Raw genomic sequence first — 17323 nt, 5'->3', positions numbered from 1 at the left:
GCTTTTTAAAATATACTGGTTTAACTTGCTACTAAGAAGCCTGTGGTTGAAGAACTTCCACCTGTATCAGGAGCTAAGAGCTGTTTACTTCCTCCTGTATAGTTGTTGATAAACAGCTGTGAGGAAGGAAAGTTATATTTGGCAGAAAGATACTGTAGCTTTCACCCAGCACTGACCTTTGCGTGTCTGTCTGCTGTTGCCTCCACAGACTCATTGCCAGTATGTTGGGGCGGGGCTGGTATTCCCAAGAAAACAGAAGGTATGTGGCTGATACTATCTTTATTGGCCATCCACTACTCCTCCCACCCCACTCCCAAACTCTATCAGTTTGGGCCTCTAGAAGTCCAGTGAAACCTAAGTTTCTACCACATTGTATTTTCTGTATGACTCCTTCATGCCAGTCAACCCAACTGTTAAAAATTTATGCAACTTGATCTGTATAGCATCCCCAAAGAAACAGATGCTTCATCCAGTTTGTTAACATCCCAGCGTTTAATGAGACATCTCCAGGAATTACTGAGCCACTCTGCCACATTAATGAACATTTAGGGGGATAAAAATGTGTATAAGGCAGGTCGCCAAGGAATTTGTACTTTGCTGGATGGAGTGCAGTGGCATCCTAGCTCACTACAACCTCAAAATCCTGGGCTTAAGCCATCCTCCTGAGTAGCTGAGACTACAGGTGCACACTACCGTGCTCGGCTATTTTTCCTATTTGTCATAGAGATAGGGTCTCGAAGTGTTGCCTGGGCTGGTCTTGAACTGACCTCAAGCAGTCCTCCCACCTCAGCCTCCCAAAGTGCTAGGATTATAGGTGTGAGCCTCCGCACCTGGACAATACATTCTTACTGTCCCAGTTCTGGTAATCACATCTAAAGTTTTTCACTATATACATTCACCCAATGAATGTCAAGCACCTATTATTTGTAAGGCACTGGGAAGAATTCTTGCCTTTAAGAAGCTACAGATCTAGTAGGAAAAGGCCATGTACATAGTGAATACAGTTTTTTATTGGATATTCAAGTGCCATAAAAGTAGAAAATATTTTTGGAGGAGAAAATAATCTGTTCGATCCAATGGTTTTCAAACCTTGCCCTGTTCTTCAAACTAAATACAGACTCTTCCCCCCATTTATAAATAAGCTAAAAATTGGTTTGTGTATATGTATGGAAGGAGGGAGATGCACACTATTCTCTCCACCTACCACCACCAACTCAGTTCATCTTCAGTTGAGTTCCCTGTGTAATTCAAGCCAAAAAAGCTGACTTCTCACACGTAAGAACAGAGATTAAAAATACAGTACTCTAAACATGGACAAATGCCAAAAGCTACAATAATCAATTTAAAACCCTAAGCTAAATATTTATACTTCAGTAAGGAAGAGATGAACATGCCAGTAACCCCAAAGGTCCAAGCACTCATCTCTTAAACTTGTATTTAAGAGTTTAAGGAAATGTTATTGTTCTCTACAAACCTGGCTGTTGGTATCTTCTAGTTCAGTATTTCCAAACTTTAAGATATACACCGGGGAGTCTCATTAATATGCAGATTTGGATTCAGTAGTAGTGGTGAGGCTAAGACGATTGCTAACAAGTTCCTAGGTGATCCCAATGCTGCTGTTCCTCAAATCACACTCAGAGTGGCAAAGTTCTAGAGATGATCTAGTTTTGACTATGACTTACCAAATCTAAACAGAGTTCCCGAACTGGCCAGTGGCAGTCTCATCCTACATTAGAACAAAATACAGAGGTAGAATGGCTAACCGGTGGCTAGAACTGAGGCTATAATGGGGTTTACCTGTACGAGATTCAGCATTTGAGTAGCTTTTATGCACAGAACCTGCCCTGCTCTAGTTACTACAGCGCCTTTAGGGATTCTTCACCTCACATTCTCCAACGGAAAATACGGAATTCTGGTCAAGGCATTATCTGAAATTGCCCGTCACCAAACTAGGGAGAAGTTGTTGTTTTTTTTAAGCTTTTTGTTTTTTACTTAGTTCATTTTCTGTGCTAACTTTAAGTTGAAGATTAAAATAATCTATAAGGTATTACCTCAGTTTTACAGATGAGGAAGTAAAGAAAGTGACTTGCTCAAAGCCATCACTGCAATAAGAGGCGGAGAGGGCTAGGTTTGGAACCAGTCTCTTAGGCTTTAGGCCCACATACTTTTTACAATATGACACTGCCTCCCTAAAAACTCTACAGATTAAAAACTCAATGAGAGGATGAATTTTTACATCTCTGTCAGCAATGGGATTAGAATCTATGCCTGTGAAGAGATGGGAACCTTAATCTGGCACCTAACTGGATTATTTTTTGTATTAAAATTTTCATAAAGTTATGGATTTCCCTGAGAAGGGAACATATTTCCATGTCCCAGGTTACAGATAAAATATTAAAATCCCATAGCAAGCCTGAGGGCAGCACTAATGTGTTAATGGCTTAAAAAATGATTCCAATGTCTGCATGCCCTCAGGCCTAGGCCGTTTATTACTGGAGGCCGAAGGGCTCTTGGGATTTCTTTTGCCTTGAGGAGACAAGGCAGGAACAACCTGGGGGTTTGAGGGCTGCAGGAAGGATTTCTGCAACTCCAATGCAAAATGATAGTCCATGTGTTCTGGCATGTCCCATACTGGTAACAGGGAGCCACATTTCTCACAGGGCAGTTGGTCCTCAGCAGCTAGAAGACTTGGGGTGGTAGTTACCTTCTGAGCCACCCCTGGAGCAGACTTGGAAGCTGAAAAAGCAAGCATGCTCGGGCTGTTCTGGGTCAAATCCATCTCTGCAGGAGTTGCTTCAGAGGATTCTAGCTTCAACGCCCCTTCACAAACAGGGGCACAATCTGGATACTCTGCTGGAAAATGATTTGGTAACCCTTTAGAGTTGGACTGTGGATTTTGTGGAGGGAAAGGAACTGAAGAATTATTAAGCTGCTTCAGTTTTTGAAGCAGACTTTTCTGCTTAAAGAAGGGCTCCGTTCCTGTTGTTCGACTGGTTTGGAAAGGTAATGACTTGGATGGTGAATTGCTTGTGGGGGCCTGAGTGGTAACAGTAAAAGATGAAAGCGAAGCTTCTTTGACCTTCTGTTTTTCTGCAGCTTTTTGGAAGAATGATTCCAGAGAGGTGGTTGCTTTCTTAGTTGCTGTCACCCCTGGGTCACTTCCCTGGGTGTTGGCTTCTGAACTGGTGACTGGCACCTTTGGCAGAGAACTTGGGTCACTGCTCAAGAAGACGGTGATGTCTGTGCAAGGTGAAGGGGCAGAGGCAGCGAATTTGGTAGCACAGAGGAAAAGCATTGTGAGGGGAGGGGACCTGTATAGAAAGTAAAAGAACAAGAAGATTAGCAATAGGTCACTATTTCAGAGCTTAGGAAAGATTCAATTAATAAATGACTGGGATTGATTCTGCCACAAGAAGAAATCATTCCTTACTGCAGTGGTTCTCAAAATTTAACATGTATCAAATTAGTAGACCTGGGATGAACAGAGAATTTGAGTTTCTAACAATTGATGTTGCATCTTGAGAACCACTGATTTGACCTCCCACCTTCTGACGGCTCGTGTTTTTATAAGATACCACTGCAGAGCTGCTGTAATTCAGGGTTGGGCAAGAGATCTTATTCAGGGCAACAGAAAAGCTTTAGAACATTTAGATGGGAAAGACTTGAAAAAGCCCTCTTAGCTATTCTCTTGTTTTTAAACAGGGGCACTACCTAACCCTAACTGTGACAGACTTTCCATTCTGGAATTTCTGGAGAATGAAATTCCACAACTGCTTTTGGTCACCAATCCCAGTCTTAGAAACACTTGGAGAAATTGCTGTCATAAAGTTCCTCGTTATGTCTAATCACCCAGATTTTCACAAGCTGAATTTCAGAAGATGAAACATGCTTTTAGATATAGGTTTCTCAATGAGGTAAGGGTAAATGCTATTTTAAAGTAATTATCCTCTATCCTCTATCCACTATCCTCAGATTTCATCCTTTGGAACATTCTTATAATTAGATAATTTTGATGCCTCCCTGCCAATAAATGTCACATATCGGTGAGTAGTGTTTGTTATAGTGTCAATTTATAAGTTTCCAAATTTCATATGACCATAGTATCACAATTGTCATTTGGTTCTATAAAACTGTTCAATATTACAGCTGGGCGCGGTGGCTCACGCGTGTAATCCTAGCACTCTGAAAGGCCGAGGTGGGAGGATCGCTTGAGCTCAGGAGTTCGAGACCAGCCTGAGCAAGAGCGAGACCCCATCTCTGCTAAAAATAGAAAGAAATTATATGGACAGCTAAAAATATATATAGAAAAAAATTAGCCAGGCATGGTGGCACATGCCTGTAGTCCCAGCTACTAGGGAGGCTGAGGCAGGAGGATCGCTTGAGCCCAGGAGTTGGAGGTTGCTGTGAGCTAGGCTGACGCCACGGCACTCTAGCTCAGGCAACAAAGTGAGACTTGTCTCAAAACAAACAAACAAACAAAAAAACTGTTCAATATTTGAAAATAAATATTATCAAGAAATAAAAATTAAGTAGGCCGGGCGCGGTGGCTCACGCCTGTAATCCTAGCACTCTGGGAGGCCGAGGTGGGCGGATTGTTTGAGCTCAGGAGTTCGAGACCAGCCTGAGCAAGAGCGAGACCCCATCTCTACTAAAAATAGAAAGAAATTATATGGACAGCTAAAAAATATATATATATAGAAAAAAATTAGCCGGGCATGGTGGTGCATGCCTGTAGTCCCAGCTACTCGGGAGGCTGAGACAGTAGGATCGCTTGAGCTCAGGAGTTTGAGGTTGCTGTGAGCTAGGCTGACGCCACGGCACTCACTCTAGCCTGGGCAACAGAGTGAGACTCTGTCTCAAAAAAATAAAAAAATAAAAAAAAAAATAAAAAAACATTAAGTAAATTATTCCAAGTAAAGAACAAAGACTCCAACTTTGGAGACCTCATCCTATTATAGGTCTGTACATACAATAGTGCCAATATATTTAGATAAGCAATAACTTAGGGCATTAAATTTTGATTTTTAAAAATAATCTTCAATATACATCTGTAAGTGACCAACCAATTTATCTTTCTCTCATAATTATATTTCCATTGTGAATTTGGAATACTTTTCTTTATGTAGCAGTAGGCTGTTAAATAAATAATTAAAGGATTCCAATCCAGGAAATCATTAATATCTGAACAGAAAAATGAACATGCTCCAACAAAAAGAGGCTTATATTTCATGACCAACAGAAATGAAGTTTATTAATGAATATGACATTTGGCATAATACCATTGGGGCTTGTAACTGACTTGGAATGTTAGATAGAAATTATCAACAAATATAGGTCACTTTCGTAATCAAGAAGGATACTTTTAAGATAGAACAGTCAAGTAGTTCAAAGAGAAGTACCCGAATGCATTCTTGAAACTTGAGCTCTGTTCTCCAAGTGCAACTGGTCATTTCCCCAACTAAAGCAAGCTGATACAGGCAGAGATAGTAAGATAGTATTGGTTCCTTTGCCTTCTAACCACCCTTGGGAACTGTAATGTATCAAATGTAGGCAAAGAAGCTGTAGCCGGGCTGCCTTGTTCCTGAGGTTGCTGGTGTGTTTTCTCACTTAGTGCATAACCATTCCCCTCTGTAATAGGTGCTGCTAGTCTGAGTCACAAAGTGCCTAACCCTGCTGGAACAGCTTGGATACCCACTAATTTTAGAGCTAGTACAGGGCACAAGTCTTTTCTAAGAAGATGAGCTAGAAGAAAACTCACCATTCAGTTTGGATTCCAGAAGTATTACAGTTCTTGATAACAGCAAATGCATCATGGCTCATCTTGTAAGCATCATAGCGGGTAAGGGCACAGCAGCGGCGTAGGCTGCTGAGACGTTTGTCTCCTTGCACACGAATGCTCACAGCCAACTGAGTAGCCACCCTGTCATTCTGGTGAGTGGAAAAAGATTGAGACCAGAAATAAAGTTCCAGGAGCATCTGAATTCTATATATGGAAATGTATGAGAGAAAATTAAAAGAACCAGGGTGACAGAATGGTTTGGAAACACTAAGCTTAAAATTCAAGAATATAGTGTCAGTAACCAAACAATGAGGCTGTTTATTCCAGCATCTAATTCCTATAAGCTACAAATGTATACTGAGCACCTCTTATGCACAGGACACTGGATTAGGGACTCTGAGGGATGCTAACAGTGTACTACACTGCAGAATCACATTTTATGAATAAAAATCTGATGACATGGTTCCATAAAAAGCTTGTTATTTCTGGGTGTAAAAAGTAATCAGAGGCCGGGCGTGGGGGCTCACGCCTGTAATCCCAGCACTCTGGGAGGCCGAGGCGGGAGGATCGCTTGAGGTCAGGAGTTCGAGACCAGCCTGAGCAAGAGCAAGACCCCGTCTCTACTAAATAATAGAAAGAAATTATCTGGACAACTAAAATTATAAAATTAAAAATGAAAAAAAAAGTAATCAGAGAAATAATTTGGGTGATGGGATATTAGAATATCTAACATATTTTGACAGGTGATGGGAACAGAATAAATGAAAATGGAACTCCCTTGAATGTTTTTAATGGTGTCTAAGCAGGAAGATTATAACAAATACCTATAATACTACATTCTGTTTTGTGAATGAAGGAAGGATTCAGGCAAGTAATTGGCTGAAAGCTAGGATGTCAAGATTGCATGGTGGTTCTAGTCTTCAGTCCAGCCTTTTTTCTGCCCTGATGCTCTGATGCTTAGTAACAGCATAAGTTTTCACTTCTTACAACCCATCCAGAGAAGATACAGTACAGTGAGGCTGCCTGTAGAAAGCATGATCACTGACTCACTTCAGTGAAGTCTAAGCATCTGAATGGTGTTGTTGCTCAGCAAACTGAGAAATAAATGTCAAGGCATAGGGACCCCTCAAAAATCAAATGATGTTAGTGAGAAGAAATACCCCTACGGCAAATGAGCTGAGAGCACAAATTATTCTGGGGGTAAAAATACAGTTGTGCAGATTGATTTACCTTGGGATAATAAAAATTGGAATTACAAAGGAGTCCTTGTTGACTAAAATCATTCAGCTCTAACTGCCTAGAATGTATGTCTAGACAGTGCCTAGAGATGAAAGAGAATGACATAAAGTCCAGGCCCTCAGGGATCTTATGTTGTGGTAGGAGCAGAGCTAATAAATAGGTAGGCATGTAACAGAAATGACTACACAGATGAGTGGTATGAATAGAAGCGGAGTGAGGCAAACAGTGATGGAAGCTGCTGGTGTGATAGGCTGACTGGGGGAGGCCTGCTGGAGAAGGTGAGATTTGAATAAAGCGAGGAAGCAAATTTTAATATATGAGCAAAGAGTCTCTAGGGCAAAGGAACAGCGACTGCAAAGGTGCTAAGGTGACAGCTTACTGGGTGTGTGAGATAAAAGGGAATGAGGCCAATGGAGTAGAGACTAGAGTGGAATAAGTGGGGGAGAAGATAGGAGATAAGGTCAGAGAAGTAGCCAGAGACCAGATCATATTTGGCTTTATAGAATTAAAAAAAGGAAGGAAAGCCTTAAATGTGAAGGGAAGGCACTGACTGGAATGTTTTAAACAATGAAGTGACAGGATCTGCTATGTCCCGAATTCTTTTTGGCCATAAAGTCCCTTGAAGCTTAAAGACAAGATTAATTTTCAGAGATCGCCACTATGTTGCACTGGATATAAGCTGGGAGGAAAAGTCCCACGGGCTTATAGAGAGACGAGAACCAGGCGCCACCTAGTGGGCAAAGTTGGGTAGGCTGACAACAAACTGGGGTCAAATCCCTCTCTATGTTGCCAACCAAAGGAATAAACATTCACCACCAATTCCAGCTAAAAAAGGGCAAACGAGCAGTATTGGACTATTCTTGACAGTATACAGTTGATGTGCATAATGCCAAGACGTCTCAAAAGGAGAGGATGTATCAAATAATACCATTAAGAAAGTGAAAAGAAAACCCATGGAATGGAAGAAAATATTTCCAAATCATTTATCTGATAAGGGACTTGTATTCATATTATAGAAAGAACACTTAAAACTCAATAATAGGCCGGGCGCAGTGGCTCATGCCTGTAATCCTAGCACTCTGGGAGGCCGAGGGCAGGAGGATCACTCGAGGTCAGGAGTTCAAGACCAGCCTGAGCAAGAGCAAGACCCCCGTCTCTACTAAATATAGAAAGAAATGATTTGGACAGCTAAAAATATATACAGAAAAAAATTAGCGGGGCATGGTGGCACATGCCTGTAGTCCCAGCTACTTGGGAGGCTGAGGCAGAAGGATTGCTTAAGCCCAGGAGTTTGAGGTTGCTGTGAGCTAGGCTGACGCCACAGCACTCTAGCCCAGGCAACAGAGTGAGACTCTGGCTCAAAAAAATAAATAAATAAATAAATAATATAGAGACAAGCCGATTCAAAAAAAGGAAAAGGTCTCAAAAGAAGATAAACAAATAGCCAATACGCAAATAAAAAGATGATTAGCTTTCAGAAAAGGTAAATCAAACCATGAAAATACCACTTCACACCCACTAGAATGGCTAAAACTTAAAAAGACAGTAACAAGGATGTGAAAAAACTAGAACTCTCTTACATGATGATAAGGATGTAAAATGGTGCGGCCATTGTGGAAAGCAGTCTGGCAGTTCCTCAAAATGCTAAATAGTTACCATGTGACTCAGCAGTCATACTCTTAGGTATATACTGAAGAGAAATGAAAACATATGTCTACACAAAAACTTGTACATGAATGTTCATAGCAGCAATATTCATAACAGCCAAAAAAATGGAAACAACTCAAATGTCTATTTACTGATGAATGGATAATCAAAATGTGTTGTATCCATACAGTAGAATAATTTCAGTCATAAAAAGGAATGAAGTACTGATACATGCTACAATATGGGTGAACCTTGAAAACATTATGCTAAGTGAAAGGTTTCAAGCCAGTCACAAAAGGCTACATATTATATGATTCGATTCCATTTACAGGAAATGTCCAGAATATTAAGTACATAAAAGTGGAAAGCAGACTAGTGGGTGCCTACAGCTGGGGGTGGCTGGGAGAGAAATGGGGAGTGACTGCTAACAGGTACAGGATTTCGTTTTGGGGTGATGAAAATGTTCTAAAATTGATTGTAGAATAGTTGTACAACTCTGGAATATCCTAAAACCACAGGACTGTGTGCTTTAAGTGGGTGAATTTTATGGCATGTAAAGTTTATATCAATAAAGTTGTTGGAGAGGAAAAAGGAACTAATCATCAGATATGTAATGTTTGACTTAATATTCTGTCTTTAAAACAGCCACTATTTCTATACTAAAGAAGCCAATAACATTAGGAGAAAAAAAAAGTAAAATGCTCAGAAAATTAAAAAAAAGAAAAGGTCCAACGTACAGATAGAGATGAAGAATAAAACTGGTTGCCAGGGGTAGGGTGGGGGGAAGGAAATGGGGAGATATAGTCAAAGGATACAAAGTATCAGATGTGTAGGATGAACAAGACTAGAGATCTGATACAACATGATTATATTAGGGATTTTTATTACAGAAACCAATTTTAGCTGCTCTTTTCACAAAAGAAATTAAATATGTGAGATGACAGACATGTTAATTTGCTATACTGTAGTAACCATTTTACTATATATAAGCATCCCACAATATCATGTTGTAAACTTCAAATATATACAATACAATGTATTTTAAACTGCCATTCCTCTGTCACATGGACTAAACATTAAGCCTAATAATTTACAGTCCGGTCTCTCAGTGTCCTCCTCGTGGTGGAGGCCACTGTATAACCAGGGTTGCAAGAGGAGTTAGATAAGAAAATCCAAAACATAGAGGCAAATGGTAATGAGAGAGACGGGTAGAGTTAGGTCTTATGTTTATAGATCCAAGCTTTCAAAGATTATATTGAGTTTTATGGGCCTATCTTGAAAGAAGATAAAAGATTTCTTTTCTTTTCTTTTTTGAGACAGAGTCTCACTCTGTTGCCCAGGCTAGAGTGCCGTGGCGTCAGCCTAGCTCACAGCAACCTCAAACTCCTGGGCTGAAGCGATCCTCCTGCCTCAGCCTCCCCGGTAGCTGGGACTACAGGCATGCGCCACCATGCCCGGCTAATTTTTCTATATACATTTTTAGCTGTCCATATAATTTCTTTCTATTTTTAGTAGAGACGGGGTCTTGCTCTTGCTCAGGCTGGTCTCGAACTCCTGACCTTGAGTGATCCTCCCGCCTCAGCCTCCCAGAGTGCTAGGATTATAGGCATGAGCCACCGCGCCCGGCCAGAGATTTCTTAAAATTTCCTAGGCTCACACCTAGTGGGTGCAGTGTGCACCATCTGGGGAATGGACACACTTGTAGCTCCGACTCGGGCAGGGCAAGGGCAATATATGTAACCTAAACATTTATACCCCCATAATATGCTGAAATTAAAAAAAAAAATTCCTAGGCTGATACCTTTTTCTATCTTTGTTCCTCCTACTCCGTAAAGAGCACTGATATTTAAATCCCAAAGCCCACCCCAGGAATAAAGAAAGAAAATCTTACATCATTTCGGTCTTTTTTCAGTCTCTCCTCTAGTTCCTGGGCTAACTGCAAAAGCCACCATTGTACCTAAAAAAAGTATTGAGACTTTAATCTTCATTTAAATACTCTAGGTCTATTATAGGACTAGACAGTGGATTTGTTCAGTTCTCTCCCAAACAGAATTGTGCACCAAAGTTTCCCCCATAACCAGGGGATCACCAGAGCACAGAAATCTTCTCAGTTCTCTGTCCTGCCTACCTCAAGATTTTCACTTTCTTTTCCTGCTGGCATGCCATCAGGTGAATTTCAGGCATGTTCCAGCTCTGAGAAAAAGACAAGACCCAAACTTGAGGCACAATATCCTACGCTTTCCAAGCTTCCACCTACTAAAAAACTGAGAAATTCCATTTTCTTTTTTTTTTCCAGAGAAATTCCATTTTCAACTTCAGTTCCATTTTATTTCTTTTTAGATGGAAGAAGGGAAAAAAAAGTGATAAATCACAAGTTAAACCAGTAAATTTTCAATACAAGAAAGGAACCTCTGTTCTCTTCATACTTTATAAAGGTCTCATCTAATCTATTAAACCATCCACAACTACCAAAATCTACCCATGAACCCCTTTAAAAGAGGCAGTGTTCTGTTAAGAATACCGGTTTACCTGTTCCTGAGTAGACAGAGCTGTTTTTCCTGGGAAGTTCTTGCTACAGCCAATGGTTTTGGGTAGTTGCCTGGGTTTAACTGGATCATGTTCAATCCCTCGGCACATGGCATATAGCCAAGACCTAATAAAACCAGCAAAGAACTTTAAGGTGGAAGTAAATGATTAATCTGTGAAAACAAAACAAAACACCTATATCATATTACCCTTTTATCCTTTCCATGAAAACGGAAAAATCTGTCCAAATCTGACCTCTGACAGAAACCCCTGCCCTTATCAATGAATTCCAGTGCGATATATTGGCAAACAGAACAAGTGGTTCTGCTTTCTAAAGCCAGGTCGTCATTTGTCTTTTTTGAAAAGGGCCAAGCAAACCATCGATTCATATCCCCAAGTTTTTTTGTGCTTACTAGGGCCTTAAACACAAGGATTTTAAGCAAATATAACATCTTAGCACACGTGAATGATGGACTTAGTAGTCTATACCCAGGCATCAAAGTAACAATTGCTATCTATCAACCACCCAGGTACGTGAAATAACTACCCTAGACTGATAGGCCACAGTGATCTAATATTTTAAAGCAAGAAGGACCAGTGAAATTACCTCAAAAAACAAATGTTAACCTAAAGATAGGTCTGGATTTGACTAGCTGCTTTTGTCTATATTTGAACCTAGCAACTCCATCAAGGTTATGATTGAAAATATATAAATCACTTACCCATTCTTCTCCCCAAAATGACTCTGGAGTTGAGATTCAGTGAACTGGGTCAGTTCACCCATGTATTCTACCCCTAGGATTTCAATGACAGAGGCCCCTAGCTTTCCTCCAAGACTACGGCTGAAAACAAAGGAGAAAAAGAATTGATAGATCACATCATAAATATCTAGTTGGCAGCAAACATAAGACATTCTGCTTTTGTAAGCAGCTCTCCAAAAGACTCAGGAAAAATGAGAGCATGTATTAGCCCTGTAGACTCTTAATTTTTCAGCCTAAGACTATCTGGGAATTCAAATACTCTGGGAGTTAAGACCTGAGAAGAAGATTAATGACATAAACAAAAAAAGTTATTAATTAGCTGTCAAGTCAACAGCTTATAAAAGTTTCAATTGTACAAGACCTACTGTCACATTTGGGGATTAAAATTCCAAACCCAAAAAAATTCCCTTCCATGGTTAAAACTTTACTTAAGAATATGTAACCTAGGCTGGGCGCAGTAGGGGACATCTATAATTGTAGCACTTTGGGAGGCTGAAGTGGGAGGATTGCTTGAGCCCAGGAGTTCAAGAGCAGCCTGAGAAACATAGCGAGACCCCATTTACAAAAAATAGAAAAATTAGCCAGGCATGGTTGTGCACACCTGTAGTCCCAGCTACTAGGGAGGCTGAGGCAGGATTGCTTGAGCCCAGGAGTTTGAGGTTGCAGTGAGCTACAATGATGCCACTGCACTCTAGCCTGGGCAATAGAGCAAGACCTTGTCTCAAAAAAGAAAAAAAAAGTAAACTATAAATATAAACCTATACTTAAGAATATGCTCAAAAGTCTTTAGCCTGGCCTTTGAGCCTCCTTATAATCTGTCCCTAACCCATCTTTTTAGTCTATTTCCATTACTTATCTTCTCAATATGGTCCAGCTAAACTACTGTATGTCCCAATTCACTGAAAACACCATGTACTGTCCCCTCTTTGTGCTAAAACATTCTCCAAATCAGTATTGTTTTACAATTCTTGTCTGACTCTCCAAATTGTGTCAGACACAAAATCTCATGCCTATTTTATAAATTCTTATTCTCGTTACTCTCTTCCTTTGTGAACTTTGATAACTACTTGCATACTTCATTTAGCAATTACTCATATGCAGTCTTGTGATAGCACTTTTATTGTTGCTTTGAACCGTTATATCTTGTCCCTTGAACAATATTCTAAGTGGCCAGGCACAGTGGCTTATGCCTGTAGTCCCAGCACTCTGGGAGGCTGAGGAAGGAGGATTGCTTGAACTCAGTTCAAGACCAGCCTGAGCTGGTCTATTTTTTCTATTCTAAAAATAGAAAAAATGAGCCATGGTGTGCACCTATAGTCCCAGCTACTCAAGAGGCTGAGGCAGAAGGATCACTTGAGCCCAGGAATTTGAGGTTGCTGTGAGCTATGATGACACCACTGCACTCTACCCAGGGTGACAGAGCGAGACTCTATCTCAAAACAAACAAACCAACAACCCAAAACAAAACTAACGAAAAATACTATTATAAGCCCTTGTGAAGGACACACAATTGGTAGGCACAACCTAGTTATACATTTGACTTGGCTTCTTCTCTAATGCCTACTTCAGGAGCAATTCAGCAGCCTTGAACCTCTTGATTTGAAGTTAGAGGAAAGAAAAGAAGTAAAATTGCTATTTACTTGTTATTTAATAACAGACTTGAATAAAAAGTCTAGAGGGAAGTTAAACATACAGCTAAAACTTGGTTCATATTTTAAAATTCAGGATACAATACCTGCCACAGATAATACAGAACTGAAGGTTCATTAAGAAAAAAGTCTCTCATCACATAGCAGGCAGTGATTAAAAAAAGAGAGAAGAAAAAGTCTCAGTTTTACAAAATTTTCTGTGTTGCCGCCCTTCTAACTGCCTGGTACCTATTTTTCCTGGCTCCAATCCTTCATAAGGAGCAGAGGAAACTACAACCAGAGTGTCTTTACATGGATGTGAGTGAAATTTAAGGTGCTCCCTGAATACTTACATTTTGCGAATGGGCATTTGGCTAAAGAGCTGTGGGACTGACCCATGTGAGACCAGGGTCTGACGGTTTGGCTTGTTTAGTCCACAAGCCAGTTTTGCCAGGACCTGGAAGCAGGAAAAGTGTAAAAATCTCATTACTATTAATCCAGCAAGTTTGTGAATATTGAAACACATACACAAAGCTTAAGGGCTATAAATAATGGTTTCCACATTTATACAAATAAAACCAGAAACTTAAGACATCTCTAAAACTTGGTGTCTCACAACATTCTTAGTGGAAAACATGACACATTATCATTATCCTCATTGTTCTTCCCACATCTTTTCCATTCTTGGTTTTCCTTTAGCCATTTTCCTCCTCCATCTATTCCCTGAGCTCCTCCCACTTCAAGAGGTTTAAAAAGTAGGTGTAGAAGAAACTCAAGTAAGATGCATTTCTCAGTGTGTCCACATAAAAATGCTGAAGCAAACTTGTTTTACCCTACCCCATTTATTTACATTTCTTGATTAATATAGTCCATTTTTGAGACCCCAATTTAATACAGATTATCATACTTTAGTATCTGCTACACAGATTGGGCTCCAAATAATCCTCTAATAGCAAACACCTTATATATAAACAACACTTAAAAATGAAAAACTTTAAATTCTTGAAAAGACTTTTTTTTTTTTTTGAGACAATGTCTCACTCTGTTGCCTGGGCTATTGTGCAGTGGCATCATTATAGCTCACTGCAACCTTAAACTCCTGGGCTCAAGTGATTCTCCTGCCTCAGCCTCCTGAGTAGCTAAAACTATAGGTATGTGTCACCATGCCTGGCTAGTTGTTTTTTGTTTTGTTTTGTTTTTTAATTTTTCTGTAGCAACAAGGTCTCCTTATTGCCCAGGCTAGTCTGGAACTCCTGGCCCTAAGTGATCCTCCTGTCTTGGCCTCTCAAAGTGCTAGGATTACAGGCACGAGCCACTGCACCAGCCTCTAGAACTCTTTACAAAGAGTAAAGCACTTCAGTGTTATCATTTTGTAAATTATAATTGATAGGAAAAATATAAAATCATTCTTTAAATTCCTTAGAGAGATTCTTTTTACTTCTCACCTGAGAATAAAGAGATTCTTTTGGAACTTCTACTAGGCAACATTTTATCTGGTTTAAATTTCACTGGGACTATTGTTTCCTCTCCCTCTATCCAACCAGAAAACAAAACAAAAAATTTTGCTGGGCAGTTTGGCAATTTTCCTCCTACTGGAGGGAGGGGAGAAGGTAGCCACCAGAGATAATCAGCCACTGTCTAATTATTGAGTCTTGGTCAGAAAGGGATGAAGGTCCCAGGTCCTCACTGTACTTTATTCATTATTAATCATAAAGCCATTTATTCTGCCCCTGAATTGTTGAGAATTATTTGTGTTCTAAATGAAAATAATGGTCCAAACTAATAAAAGTTTATGGCTAAGCTTGGTGGCTCACGCCTGTAATGCTAGCCCTCTGGGAGGCCGAGGCGGGTGGATTGTTTGAGCTCAGGAGTTCAAGATCAGCCTGAGCAAGAGTGAGACCCTGTCTCTACTAAACATAGAAAGAAATCATATGGACAACTAAAAATATATATAGAAAAAATTAGCCGGCATGGTGGTACATGCCTATAATCCCAGCTACTCAGGAGGCTGAGGCAGCAGGATTGCTTGAGCCCAGGAGTTTGAGGTTGCTGTGAGCTAGGCTGATGCCATGGCACTCTAGCCCAGGCAACACAGTGAGACTCTGTCTCAAAAAATAAATAAATAAATAAAGAAATAAATAAGAGTTTACTATTCCATTTCTCTCATTGCTCTCACTAGAAAAGGGGAATAGGAAAACACAAAAAACAACCAAGCAACTCCATGTAAGAAAACAAGATAATACAAAAGTATTCAGCAAGTGAAAATAAATAAAAGAAATAGGTTAATATATAAAAGTTGAAAGACTAGCCTCCCTTCTATAGGTAGTTCAATCATTAAGTACATACTGTCATCCCTCAGTATCCACAGGGCATTGGGTCCAGGACCTACCCCCAATCCAAACTCCGGGGTTGCTCAAGTCTGTTACATAAAATGGCGTAGTATTTGCATATAATCTATGCACATCCTCCTGTACACTTTAAACCATTTCTAGATTACTTATAATCCCCAATACTGTATAATGTAAATGCTATGTAAGTAGCTGTTATACTGTACTGTTTGTTCATTTGTATTATTTCTCATTATTGTTTTATTGGGTTTTTTCCCACCAAATATTTTCAGTCTGTGGTCGATTGAATCCACAGATGTAGAACCTGCAGATATGGAGGGCTGTCTATACTTTAAATGGAACTATATAAATAAGCATTTTCTGTAATTTTTTAGCCTGTTTTTTAGGAAAGTACATATTTAATGTCAATTCCCATGTTAAAGAATTACTTAAGCTTTTATGTGGGCCTCAACATGAATTTTAAGCAGAAACCCATTTAAAAGTATATGTGTAATAATTTAAATGTCCCACTATCCTTAGTGTATTTAAGTAAAGATATGGCTGTTTCTCTTTGAAATCTACTATTGGCCTTCACCTTATTATGTGAGATTCCAGCTGAACACTGAAAACCAGTCTGCTTCTCTATGGCTGCCCTCATTTCTTCCACAATCACTGCCCCCACGGTGAGCTTCAGGTCTGGAGAGGCCATGTCATCGAACCGGAGAGAATGAAGCCATTGAAATAATCCTTCTTTTCGCATCTTCTCTGAAAAAAGTTGAGAGGTCACATTTAGGCATTTTTAAAAATCATTTAATTGTGCTACGTAATGCAGAAATGCTTAGATTTCAGGTATTTTAGATAAGCACGTTTAGAAGACTCCATGGCAGCCAGTTTAGAAGATTGCTTGCAAGAGAGATCAGTTTCTCCTTCAGACCACTTCCAGAAGCCTCAGCTTCAGCAGATGCTAACCCTTTTTGCACATTTTCTTTTTTCTTTTTTTTTTTTTTTTTTGAGACAGAGTCTCACCCTGTTGCCCAGGCTAGAGTGAGTGCCGTGGCGTCAGCCTAGCTCACAGCAACCTCAAACTCCTGAGCTCAAGCGATCCTCCTGTCTCAGCCTCCCGAGTACCTGGGACTACAGGCATGCGCCACCATGCCCGGCTAATTTTTTCTATGTATATTTTTAGCTGTCCACATAATTTCTTTCTATTTTTAGTAGAGGTGGGGTCTCGCTCTTGCTCAGGCTGGTCTCGAACTCCTGAGCTCAAACGATCCGCCCACCTCGGCCTCCCAGAGTGCTAGGATTACAGGCGTGAGCCACCGCGCCCGGCCCACATTTTCTTTTTTCTTAAGAGATGGGGTCAGACCAGGCCCAGTGGCTCACACCGGCAATACTAGCACTTTGGGAGGTCAAGGT

General features: G+C 40.1%; 1 protein-coding gene across 1 annotated transcript in view; it reads right to left on the bottom strand.

Moving 5' to 3' along the window:
• Positions 1-381: 381 nt before the first annotated feature.
• POLH (DNA polymerase eta) overlaps positions 382-17323 on the bottom strand; it is a 38361-nt gene continuing 21419 nt past the window's right edge. The window contains exons 5-11 of the mRNA XM_069487672.1: positions 16503-16672; positions 13934-14037; positions 11914-12033; positions 11195-11318; positions 10557-10622; positions 5759-5928; positions 382-3311 (exon numbers count right to left, since the gene is read on the bottom strand). Of these exons, the coding sequence (XP_069343773.1) occupies positions 2426-3311; positions 5759-5928; positions 10557-10622; positions 11195-11318; positions 11914-12033; positions 13934-14037; positions 16503-16672 (1640 nt within the window). The 3' untranslated portion in view covers positions 382-2425. The remainder of the gene's footprint in view (positions 3312-5758; positions 5929-10556; positions 10623-11194; positions 11319-11913; positions 12034-13933; positions 14038-16502; positions 16673-17323) is intronic.

Source organism: Eulemur rufifrons, chromosome 15 (assembly GCF_041146395.1).
Source record: "Eulemur rufifrons isolate Redbay chromosome 15, OSU_ERuf_1, whole genome shotgun sequence".
NCBI lineage: Eukaryota > Metazoa > Chordata > Mammalia > Primates > Lemuridae > Eulemur > Eulemur rufifrons.
Note: the sequence above shows the minus strand (reverse complement) of the source record. Positions and strands in the feature narration are given on the sequence as shown.